Source organism: Anolis carolinensis, chromosome 2 (genome assembly GCF_035594765.1).
Source record: "Anolis carolinensis isolate JA03-04 chromosome 2, rAnoCar3.1.pri, whole genome shotgun sequence".
Taxonomy (NCBI): Eukaryota; Metazoa; Chordata; class Lepidosauria; order Squamata; family Dactyloidae; genus Anolis; species Anolis carolinensis.
In genome coordinates, this window is record NC_085842.1 from 210,494,448 (window position 1) to 210,506,722 (window position 12,275).

Genomic DNA, 12,275 nt, shown 5'->3' on the forward strand with positions numbered 1-12,275 from the left:
AAGCTTTATAATAACTTTATTCTTATATCCCGCCCCATGTCCCCAAGGGCCTCGGGGCGGCTCACATGGAGACCAAGCCCAAAATGCAACATAAAATACAACAGCAAAATGCATTGAAACTGCAAGGCTATTCATTGCTAATCAAGCTTTGAAGTTGCAAGGCCATTCAATGCTAATCAAGGTGGCCAACTGAAACATTCCCACTTGCCTCACGCAGACAAGAGTTCTTTCTCCCACCCTGGACCTTCTACAGATATATCAAACCCACTTGCCTAGTTTCCAACAGACCTCACAAACTCTGAGGATGCCTGTCATAGATGCGGGTGAAACGTCAGTTGGAAACTAGACGAGTGGGGTTTATGTATCTGTGGAAGGGCCAGGGTGGGGGACAGAACTCTTCTCTGTTGGAGGCAAGTGTGAATGTTGCAATTAATCACACTGATTAGCACTGAATAGCCTTGCAGCTTCAAAGCCTGGCTGCTTCCTGCCTTGGAGAATCCTTTGTTGGGAGGTGTTCGCAGGCCCTGATTGTTTCCTGTCTGGAATTCCCCTGTTTTTAGAGTGTTGTTCTTTATTTACTGTCCTGATTTTAGAGTTTTTTTAATACTGGTAGACAGATTTTGTTCTGTGGACCTTCCGCAGATATATAACCCGCACTTGCCTAGTTTCCAACAGACCTCACAACCTCTGAGGATGCCTGCCATAGATGTGGGTGAAACGTCAGGAGAGAATGCTTCTGGAACATGGCCATACAACCTGCAAAACTCACAGCAACCCAGTGATTCCCTTCGACAGCACATTAAGCACATATCCTTGGTTTGTGAGTGAAGAGAAAGAGAGGAATATTTGGTTTGCGTGAGATGCGATAGAGGTATCCTCTATCTCCCCATCTCACGCAAACCAAATATTCCTCTCTTTCTCTTCACTCACAAACCAAGGATATTCCTCTCTCTCTTCACTCATACTTCTACTTCCCTCTCTCTCAAACCAGATCACTTTCTCTCTCTCTTCACTCCCAAACCAAGGATACTTCTCTCTCTCTTCACTCAAACTAAGGACATTTCTCTCTTCTTCCCTCTGGCCCCTTCCACACAGCTGTATAAAATCCACATTGAACTGGAAAATATGGCAGTGTGGGCTCAGTTCAAAGCAGATCTTGCGGATTATCTGCCTTGATATTCTGGGTTATATGGCTGTGTGGAAGGGCGCTCACTCTCAAAGCAGATCTCACTCTCTTTCACTCACAAACTAGGATACTTCTCTCTCCACTCAAAGGAAGGAGACTTCCATCTCCCTCTCTCACTCCAACCAAATATTTCTCTCCCTTCACTCCCTCTCTCTCCACTCAAACTAAGGAAACTTCTCTCTCCGTCTCGCACTCAAATCTAATAGTTCTCTCTCTCTTCAAACCAAGGAGACTCCCGCACAGATACAGGCACAGACGCCGCCGGGGCACCTACACTGCAGGCGGGCCGCCTGAGGCCAGGCGAAGGGGTCCAAGCCCACGAAGCAGGGGCTGAGGCTGGATTTGCGCAGCATGCAGGCGCTCCGGTTGGTGACATCGTAGAGCTGCCGCGGCGCCACGGCGAACGCCTCCATGCAGTCGTACATCTTCGAGCCAAGGAAAGGGAAGCGACGGCAATCACCACAACCACAACGTTCGTGGAGGCTGGCTGGCTGGAGGAGAGTCCCTCGGCGGATCCCGGGCCCCAGTCCCACGCCGCCAGCGCTCAAGGGCTCCCCGCCCGCCCGCCCGCTTCGGAAGCCACTGCCGCGGAGGCGAAGGCGGCGCGGGACTCGGGCGCCGGGGGCGGGGCCTGTCAACGAAAGGGGCGCGGTGTAACGAAAGGGGCGTGGCTTCCTGGGAGGGAGGGGACGAGAAAGGAAAACAGATTGAAGAGAGAGCCCTGCTGGGACGTAGCAGGGAAGCGCCACCGCATTCCGACGAAGATGATCTAGGGCAGGGGTCCCCAAACTAAGGCCCGTGGGCCGGATGTGGCCCTCCAAGGTCATTGGCCTGGCCCCTGTCCTAAACTTCAGACTTAGGGTTGACCTAAGTCTACTTGGTCTTTGGAGAGCTCTTTGCTTACTTATGGCCTTATGAGATTGTCTGGATGGACTTTGAAGGTCTCTTTGCTTAGCTACGGCCTTATGAGACCATCTAGATGGCTTTTGGAGGTCACTTTCCTTAGCTATGGTCCTATGAGACCATCTAGATGGCCTTTGAGGGCCCCTTTCCTTATCTATGGTTTTATGAGATTGTCTAGATGACCTTTGGGGACCCCTTTCCTCACCTAGGGTCTTATGAAACCATCTGGATGGTTTTTGAGGGTCCCTTTCCTTACCTATGGTCTTTTGATGGCTTTATGAGATCATCTAGATGGCCTTTGAGGGTCCCTTTCCTTACCTATGGTCTTATGAAACCATCTAGATGGCCTTTGAGGGTCCCTTTCCTTACCTATGGTCTTATGAAACCATCTGGACGGTCTTTGAGGGTCCCTTTCCTCATCTATGGTCTTCTGATGGCCTGATGAGATCATCTAGATGGCCTTTGAGGGTCCCTTTCCTTATCTATGGTTTTATGAGATTGTCTAGATGGCCTTTGGGGACCCCTTTCCTTACCTATGGTCTTATGAAACCATCTAGATGGCCTTTGAGGGTCCCTTTCCTTATCTATGGTCTTCTGATGGCCTGATGATATCATCTAGATGGCCTCTGAGGGTCCCTTTCCTTATCTATGGTCTTCTGATGGGCTGATGATATCATCTAGATGGCCTTTGAGGGTCCCTTTCCTTATCCATGGTCTTCTGATGGCCTGATGATATCATCTAGATGGCCTTTGAGGGTCTCTTTCCTTACCTATGGTCTTATGAGACCATCTGGATGGCCTTTGAGGGTCCCTTTCCTTATCCATGGTATTTTGATGGCTTTATGAGATCATCTAGATGGCCTTTGAGCGTCCCTTTCCTTACCTATGGTCTTATGAGACCATCTAGATGGTCTTTGGAGGTCTCTTTACTTACCTATGGTCTTATGAGATTGTCTAGATCAGGGGTCCCCAAACTAAGGCCCATGGGCTGGATGTGGCCCTCCAGGGTCATTTACCTGGCCCCTGCCCTAAACTTTAGACTTAGGGTTGACCTAAGTCTGAAATCACTTGAAGGCACATGAAAACAATCTTAATTTTTTACTATTTCATCCTAGTCCGGCCCCCCAACAGTCTGAGGGGCTGTGAATTGGCCCTCCACTTAAAAAGTTTGGGGACCCCTGATCTAGGAAACTGAGTTGCTGTGAGTTTTCCGGCCTGTGTGGCCATGTTCCAGAAGCATTCTTTTCTGACGTTTCGTCAGCATCTATGGCAGGCATCCTCAGAGGTTGTGAGGTCTGTTGGAAACTAAGCAAGTGGAGTTTATATATCTGTGGAAAGTCCAGGGAAGGAGAAAGAACTATTGTCTGTGTGAGGCAAGTGTGAATGTTGCAATTAATCACCTTCATCAGCATTGAATAGCCTTTCAGCTTCAAGATCTGGCTTCTTCCTGCCAGGGGGAATCCCTGATTGATTCCTGACTGGAATTCCTCTGTTTTCTGATCCACCCAGAGGAAAAGTGTTCTTACCACACATCAAGGGAACCACTGACCACATAGGGAAGCTGATGAAGAAACATAACATATAAACTATCTACATACCCACTAAGAAAATTCAATAATGCTATGTTCAGCAAAGGACAAAAGGAATCCTCTCACCTCTGCAGGAGTCTATATCATGCAGCTGTGGACAAGTCTAAACAGGGAACACCAAACACAGCGCCCAAACACAAATCAAGGAACATGAAAGGCACTGCAGACTAAGTCAACTTGAGAAGTCAGCCATAGCAGAGCACTTGATGAACCAACCTAGACACAGAATATTATTTGAGAATACAGTAATGTTGGACCACTCTGACAACTATCCCGTCAGACTACACAAAGAAGCCATTGAAATCCACAAGCATGTGGACAATTGCAACAGAAATGAGGAAACATGAAAATGAACAAAATCTGGCTACCAGTATTTTAAAAACTAAAATCAGAACAGCAAATAAAGAACAACATTCTGAAAACAGAGAAATTCCAAACATGAAACAATCAGGGACAGCTAACACCTCCAAACAAAGGATTCTTCCAGGCAGGAAGAAACCAAGCTTTGAGGCCATAGGGCCATCAAATGCTAATCAATGTGATTAATTACAACATCCACACCTGCCTCCAACAGACAAGAGTTCTTTCTTCCACCCTGGACCTTCCACAGATGTATGAACCTCCCTTGCCTAGTTTCCAACAGACCTCATACCTCTAAGGATGCCTACCACAGATGTGGGCAAAACGTCAGGAGAGAAAGCTTCTGGAACATGGTCATGCAGCCCAAAAGACTCACAGCAACCCAGTAATCCCAGCCATTAAAGCCTTCGACAATTCCCTCCTGAGATGACTTTTCAGGCCAGTGTCTCCTGATCTGGCACAATATCTCAACAAGGCCCTGAAATTACCATCGTTATGCAATGATACTTCACAGGTAATAGATCCTGAACCATTGCTCTATCCACAATCACCACTCACAAAGAGCTTTATATATGCTGATGACCTTGGCCTAACAACACAAGCAAAAGACTTTGAAACTGTCAAAATCTAACTCACTAATGCCTTGAAAGATCTCTCCAGCTACTACAAAGAGAACCACCTGCAGCCTAACCCTGCCAAGACACAAGTGTGTGCTTTCCACCTACAGAACAGTGAAGCCAATAGGAAATGAAAGTTACCTGGGACGGCTAAAGGCTTGAACACTACACCTGTTGATAAACTCTACAAGCTAGTTGGCATTGTGCCCCCCCCCCCCGACGTGCATTGGGAAGTTGCTGATAACTGTGAGAGAAATAAGGTTGAACACTGTGAAAGTCATGCACTGCATGGCTATCAGCCTCCTTCCAGTAGACTCAAATCAAGAAAAAGCTTCATGAGAACTACCACTCCTCTTTAATGTTCCCCTAGCAACAGCAAGAGTATCCCTCTGGGCAGCTAAACCAGGAAATCCCAATTGGATAGCCCTTCACAAGGGTCTTCCTCTAGGGGCAAACCAGGAATGAGCAACTTGGAAGTTCCTGAACAGACTCAGAAGCAGAGTGAGCAGATCAAAAGACAATTTGGCAAAATGGCACTACCTAGAAGCATCCTCCACCTTGTGTGATTGTGGAGCAGAACAGACAACTCATGTAGAGGAAGAATTGTTTGAAGCTACAGCCAATGTGGTCACTGTTGCCTGTTTTTGGTCAAAATATATTTAGCCGCTTGTGCTCCTTCTATTTTTATCAGTTTTATACTAATTTATGCAATGCTTTTGATACGAAATAATTGCTCCCTCTTTAAGCCAATTCTTTTCTACTAGAAAGGACAATAGTTTCCACAATTGGCAGAAGTTTCTGTTTTCTTCTGCGTTCTTCTTACTGCCTTTATAATGATGACGGATTACATCAGGACATTTTCCACTGTGAAGACAAGTGCAAAGAAGCCAGAATGGATGTCCAAAGAACTTCTAACTGAGCTAAAGCTCAAAAGTGACATGCACAAGAAGTGGAAAAGGGGAGAAATCACCAAAGAAGAATTCAAACGTATAGCCAACACCTGTAGGTAAAAGGTTCGCAGGGCTAAAGCGCAAAATGAGCTCAGGCTTGCCAGGGACATAAAAAACAACAAAAAAGGCTTTTTTGCTTACGTTGGTAGAAAAAGGAAGAAAAAGGAGGCGATAGGGCCATTGCAAGGAGAAGATGGGGTGATGGCGACAGGGGACAGGGAAAAGGCAGAACTACTTAATGCCTTCTTTGCCTCGGTCTTCTCAGAAAAAGAAAGCCATCTTCAACCTCAGCAACACGGAATGGACGAAGGATTGGGGGAAATCCAACCCCAAATAGGGAGACACGTTGTCCAGGAACACCTGGCCTCTCTAAACGAATTCAAGTCCCCAGGGCCAGATCAGCTACACCCAAGAGTACTGAAGGAACTAGCGGAAGTTATTTCAGAACCACTGGCAATTATCTTCGAGAGTTCTTGGAGAACGGGAGAAGTCCCAGCAGATTGGAGGAGGGCGAATGTGGTCCCTATCTTCAAGAAGGGAAAAAAGAACGACCCAAACAATTACCGTCCGGTCAGCCTCACATCAATACCAGGCAAAATTCTGGAAAAGATCATTAAGGAAGTGGTCTGCAAACACTTAGAAACAAATGCGGTCATTGCTAATAGTCAACACGGATTTACCAAAAACAAGTCATGCCAGACTAATCTGATCTCTTTTTTCGATAGAGTTACGAGTTGGGTCGATACAGGGAATGCTGTGGATGTAGCGTACCTGGATTTCAGTAAGGCCTTCGACAAAGTCCCCCATGACCTTCTGGCAAACAAACTAGTAAAATGTGGGCTAGACAAAACTACGGTTAGGTGGATCTGTAATTGGCTAAGCGAACGAACCCAAAGGGTGCTCACTAATGCGTCGTCTTCATCATGGAAAGAAGTGACAAGTGGAGTGCCGCAGGGCTCCGTCCTGGGCCCGGTTCTGTTCAACATCTTTATTAACGACTTAGACGAAGGGTTAGAAGGCACGATCATCAAGTTTGCAGACGACACAAAACTGGGAGGGATAGCTAACACTCCAGAAGATAGGAGCAGAATTCAAAACGATCTTGACAGACTAGAGAGATGGGCCAAAACTAACAAAATGAAGTTCAACAGGGACAAATGCAAGATACTTCACTTCGGCAGAAAAAATGGAAATCAAAGATACAGAATGGGGGACGCCTGGCTTGACAGCAGTGTGTGCGAAAAAGACCTTGGAGTCCTCGTGGACAACAAGTTAAACATGAGCCAACAATGTGATGCGGCTGCTAAAAAAGCCAATGGGATTCTGGCCTGCATCAATAGGGGAATAGCGTCTAGATCCAGGGAAGTCCTGCTCCCCCTCTATTCTGCCTTGGTCAGACCACACCTGGAATACGGTGTCCAATTTTGGGCACCACAGTTGAAGGGAGATGTTGACAAGCTGGAAAGCGTCCAGAGGAGGGCGACTAAAATGATTAAGGGTCTGGAGAACAAGCCCTATGAGGAGCGGCTTAAAGAGCTGGGCATGTTTAGCCTGCAGAAGAGAAGGCTGAGAGGAGACATGATAGCCATGTACAAATACGTGAAGGGAAGTCATAGGGAAGAGGGAGCAAGCTTGTTTTCTGCTGCCCTGCAGACTAGGACACGGAACAATGGCTTCAAACTACAGGAAAGGAGATTCCACTTGAACATCAGGAAGAACTTCCTCACTGTGAGAGCTGTTCGACAGTGGAACTCTCTCCCCGGGGCCGTGGTGGACGCTCCTTCCTTGGAGGCTTTTAAGCAGAGGCTGGATGGCCATCTGTCGGGGGTGCTTTGAATGCGATTTCCTGCTTCTTAGCAGGGGGTTGGACTAGATGGCCCATGTGGTCTCTTCCAACTCTACTATTCTATGATTCTATGATTCTATGATTCTATGAATGAGCAAGAAGTTTTCAGCCAAGCACAAGTTTTTCTGGTGGTACTCTGTTTTTTGATGTCCATTGAAGACTTGTATAGCATTTTTCCATCGCTCAAATGGTTTAGTACCAAGCTGCTGATGAGCACCTTTACCTCCAACTTCTCCTCCAAACACCACACTGTACTTACAGAGTGCACCTTGAACATGAAATGGGTAGGCTAACCAGGGAAATCTGCTAAACCATTTGGGTTGAAATCTTAGGTGCCTCTTCTTATCCACAGGAAAGCATTATTCTGGCAATGGAGTCTGTGGATTTTGCACTAATTGAACTTTCATTTGGTCATCAGAAATAGTCTTGTTCATATGAAGTCCAAGGTCTAACAATGACAAAGCTTCTTCTCTTTGCTTCTGTTCCATAGTTTCTTTGGCAGGGCTTGGATTAGATGAATCCATCAGTGGTAGACACCAGTTTCCTCAGTTTTCACCTGTTTTCAAATCCCATCCCCACCCCCACGCCTTAGGCTTTGCCTGCCAGCTGCGGGTAGACCAACTTGGTCACTTCCACTATGTCAGCTATTGCTGCAATTGCAATGTAAATTGGTAGAAAGTTGGTAATGATAGTGTGAATAATCAAAATTTGGTTGAGATAGTGCTTGTAGTTCTGGTGGGACTCTAATTTTTGCTTCTCATTTACTTGGCAGGGGGATTTGGTTAACCAGTTAAAATTCATGAGTAAACGAGAGTTTTTTTTTACCTGACATTTTTCAGGGGGGTTTCAACCCCTAAATTGACCCCTGGCTACGGGCTTGTCGGCATTCTCCCCCACCCCCATGGATACTGAAACTGATAGGCTACAACCTTTCTATTCAGACAGACTTTTAAAGATTGGAGGTGTTTAAGATCTAGTCAGGGGGATTAACTTTGAATACGTTTTGATGGATTTTCACAGAATCACAGAATAAGAGAGTTGGAAGAGACCACATGGACCATCCAGTCTAACCTGCTACTATGCAGGAAAAGCACAATCAACGCACTCCAACAGATGGTCATCTAGCCTCTATTTAAAAGTTTGCAAGGAAGGAGTTTCCACTGCACTCCAAAACAGAGAGTTCCACTGCTCAACAGCACTCACAATCAGGAAACGGTGAAATCTCCGTTCCTGTAATTTAAACCTATTGCTTGGAGTCCTAGTTTCATGGGCAGCAGAAAACAACTATGTGCACAGATATCTATTATATACAGAAAAAAGGAAAAAAGGAAAAGTATGGTATATAATATAATATAATATATAAATATTATAATATAATATAAAATAAGTTATGTTATAGTTATATACTTCTATAGTGATATAGTCACTTATATATTATGATTGTAGTATCAGTTTATTCCAACTGTACAGGTAAATACATATAATTCAAATTGTCTCAAATCTAAATTGGGTTTAAATAAACCTGATGATTGACCGTAACTCCGTTCCTGTCATTTACACAATGAATAATGGTAGACTTATGTATAGTATCAATATCAATATAACAAATCACGTATAATTCAATGTCCAATTCTAACACATAAAATTATTGGTACACAAAGTAGTCTTATTAAAGTCTTGATAATATTCTCAAGGTTTGTAACACTATTCTTCAAAATCAATCATTCAAAGTAAATCAAAGTTCCATGTCAATAGTAACAAGGATAACTCCCTGGTTAAAGGAGTATATTGGTGGATTCCAGAGTCTATACAGTATATGGATCCCAGAGATAATGTGGTCAATCAAATCTGGTTGATATGACTGATCTCCTGACCTTTGATCATTTTGGCTATATCTTCCTCAGCCCTGCCTTCTGACTTGTGTGTGTGTTCTCTTGCACCAGTCCAGCAGCCTTCCTCCATTATTTGTAGAAACTTTAAAATTTCCCAAAAATCAGCGGATGACCCAAACATTCTGAAACTTGGGGGACTTGCAGGTGTAAATACTGTATGTCTTACAAGTGTAGCCATTGTCATCCCGATGGCCATAAAAATGATGGGAAGAGGAGCCTCATCAGTTCCCCCATTGTCGCCAATGGAGTGAACATTGAACTTCTGGCTGACAGATCGCAAAACTGAATTTCCCCGCTCCCGATTTTGAAATTTTCCAGTAAACGGAATGAGGGTTAGCCAAAAATGCGACTGAAAAACAGGATGGGTTTTTGATTAATTGCACATCCCCAATATTTATGTGTGACTATCATGTCTCCTTTCAATCTTCTCTTCTGCAGGCTAAACATACCCAGCTCTTCAAGAATGCTCCTCAAAGGGATTCATGGTCTCCAGACCTTTGATCATTTTAGTTGCTCTCCTCTGGACACCTTCAAGCTTGTCAATATCTCTTTTGAACTGTGGCGCCCAGAATTTTACACAGTATTCCAGGTGAGGTCTGACCAAAGCAGTATAGAGAGGCACCATGACTTCCCTCAATCTAGACACTATACTCCTTTTGATGCAGTCCAAAAATCCCATTGGCTTTTTTAGCTGTTGCATTACACTGTTGGCTCATGCTCAACAGTCGAATAGATCCTGGAGTAATGTGTTGTCGAAGGCTCCAGATCCTGGAGTCTTTGTTGTCCATGAAGACTCCAAGATCTTTTTCACATGGACTGTTGTCAAGCCAAGCCATGATTTTTTTAGTGCTGTTTGCCTCGGATAATACAGACGCTTGGATTAGCGAAGCTCAGATTAGCGGGGCTCTACTCTACTGGACAATATGCATATCACATTTCTGGAGCCTCTTGTGGCAGTACACTATGTAACATTATTTTTGTTCCTGGATTATCAAAGTCATTTCCTAATTGGATCTGTCATAAAAACATGAGCAAAGTTTATTAAACTGCAAACACTTTGTTTTTGCGGGACATCCTGCAGCACATTTTGCTATAGTATTTCAATGAATATCTCATCAAGCCTCAACCAAATCAACACAGTTTGTGGCAGCCACAAACTACAAAGTTTCTGGAGCATAAGAACTACTTTAAAGGAAGTATTACTCAATTAAACATGAATAACACTTTCAAACCAGAGACAGACAATTTTTCAAATATTGTTGCATAGTGTTATTTTGAAAAAGTTTCTGTTCCTTACTTTGAAAGCAGAAACTTCATTTTGTGGCTGGCACACAATGTTGGATTGGTTGAAACTATGAGATGTTCACTGAAAAACTAGAAAAATGTGCGGCAGGATGTCCCGCAAAAACAAAGTGTTTGAGTTTAATAAACTTTGCTCATGTTTTTATGACAGATCCAATTAGGAAATGACATTGATAACCCAGGAACAAAAATAGTGTTACATAGTGTTAAAAAGCTAAATAGAGTCAGCCCAAATTACTACTTGGATGAGAGACACCCAACAAATTCCACATCCTGTAAGCAATATTTCAGAGGAAGGAACTGGCAACATCAAGGCACATGCACAAAGAAAGAGGCCTATGGGCCATGTGACAAAATAAAAATATTGCCTCCAAATAAGAATTCTCATCAATAATTTGCTATGTTAAAAGAATTCCTGCCTGGATTTGTCCAATCCACAAGCCAGCAAGCTAATTTGATACTGTGAATGAGTCTGCTCTCCAGAAACTAACAGGTGAAACTTTTCCAGCATGAAAACAAACATTATTAGCTGTGCTAATTCTTGAAAATCAGCTTCTCAAAAGGCCCAGCTGTTCAAAGTTTCCAGAAAGATGTTAGTCCACTTACTGCAAAGCTTTCCATACATTTCATGTCAGTGACACACTTTTTAGACATGCATCATTTCATGACACAGTAATTCAGTTTTATTAGCAAAACAGAGGTTAAACCAACCCCTTATAAGAGAAAGGGATACATACATACCTACACTGTAATAACAAAATATATGGGGACACAACATAACGTAAGAAAATCTTTATTTTTGTGTTTAAAAACATGACTTGCAAAATAATGTATACAGTGTTCCCTCACTTATTGCGAGGGTTACGTTCCAGGACCACCCGCAATAAGTGAAAATCCACGAAGTAGGGACACTATATTTATTCTATGTGTGGAGGAGAGCAAACCACAGACCACTTACTACAATGCAGTCTGTATTTTATTTTAGCAGTTGCAATATACAGTACACCAGCAGAGAAGAAGAATAGAAGCTAAATAACCCTTTTTTATTTCCAACCCTTCCCTACCCTCCCCCTCCTCTCCCTTTATTTCTCCCTTCCTCCCTTTCCAAAATCCTTTGCACATCGCAAAAACACGCAAAGCAGCGAAAATACTGCGATAAATGTGTACATCAATATTAACTGAAAACCCGCGAAACAGTGAGGGAGCGAAAAGTGAACTGCGAAGTAGTGAGGGAACACTGTATGTCCAAGATTTTTGTAATTTCTCATTATATTCAGGCAACATACCTACACACTGCAGCCGACCCACTAACAAGTTGCCAAACACAGTTTGGAAATCTCTGGCTTATTGCAATAAAAGTACCCATAAAATTTCTGTAGCAACAGATTTAAGGCCTATGTTTTCACGGATTGTTGGACGGTTCATCTGATGCAGCATTAAAAAAATGGGTGGCCCTCCTGATTATTTGGAAATGATTCTGATGTGCCACAGATAACAAGCCTGTCCTCAAAAATCTGTCCCTCACATATAAACAGCACATGCCAAAATAGGGTAATATTACTGAGTCAAATGTTATTGTATTTGGCATGCTAGCTCTTTAGTTTAAAAGGCTTCCAGGAGGCAAGAGAGG

The 12,275-nt window shown here is 43.8% G+C and overlaps 1 protein-coding gene across 4 annotated transcripts in view; it reads right to left on the bottom strand.

Moving 5' to 3' along the window:
• The window catches only part of rarg (retinoic acid receptor gamma), a 157,635-nt gene that overhangs the window by 50,496 nt on the left and 94,864 nt on the right, over window positions 1–12,275 (bottom strand). Inside the window, exon 1 of one of the 4 annotated variants that reach the window (XM_008103589.2) lies at window positions 1,461–1,771. The exons of 2 other annotated variants lie outside the window; for them this stretch is intronic. In XM_008103589.2, the coding sequence (XP_008101796.1) occupies window positions 1,461–1,611 (151 nt within the window). In that variant the 5' untranslated portion in view covers window positions 1,612–1,771. Of the gene's footprint in view, window positions 1–1,460; window positions 1,772–12,275 lie in introns of those variants that run through there. One more of the 4 variants, XM_003216663.3, reaches the window with a different exon arrangement.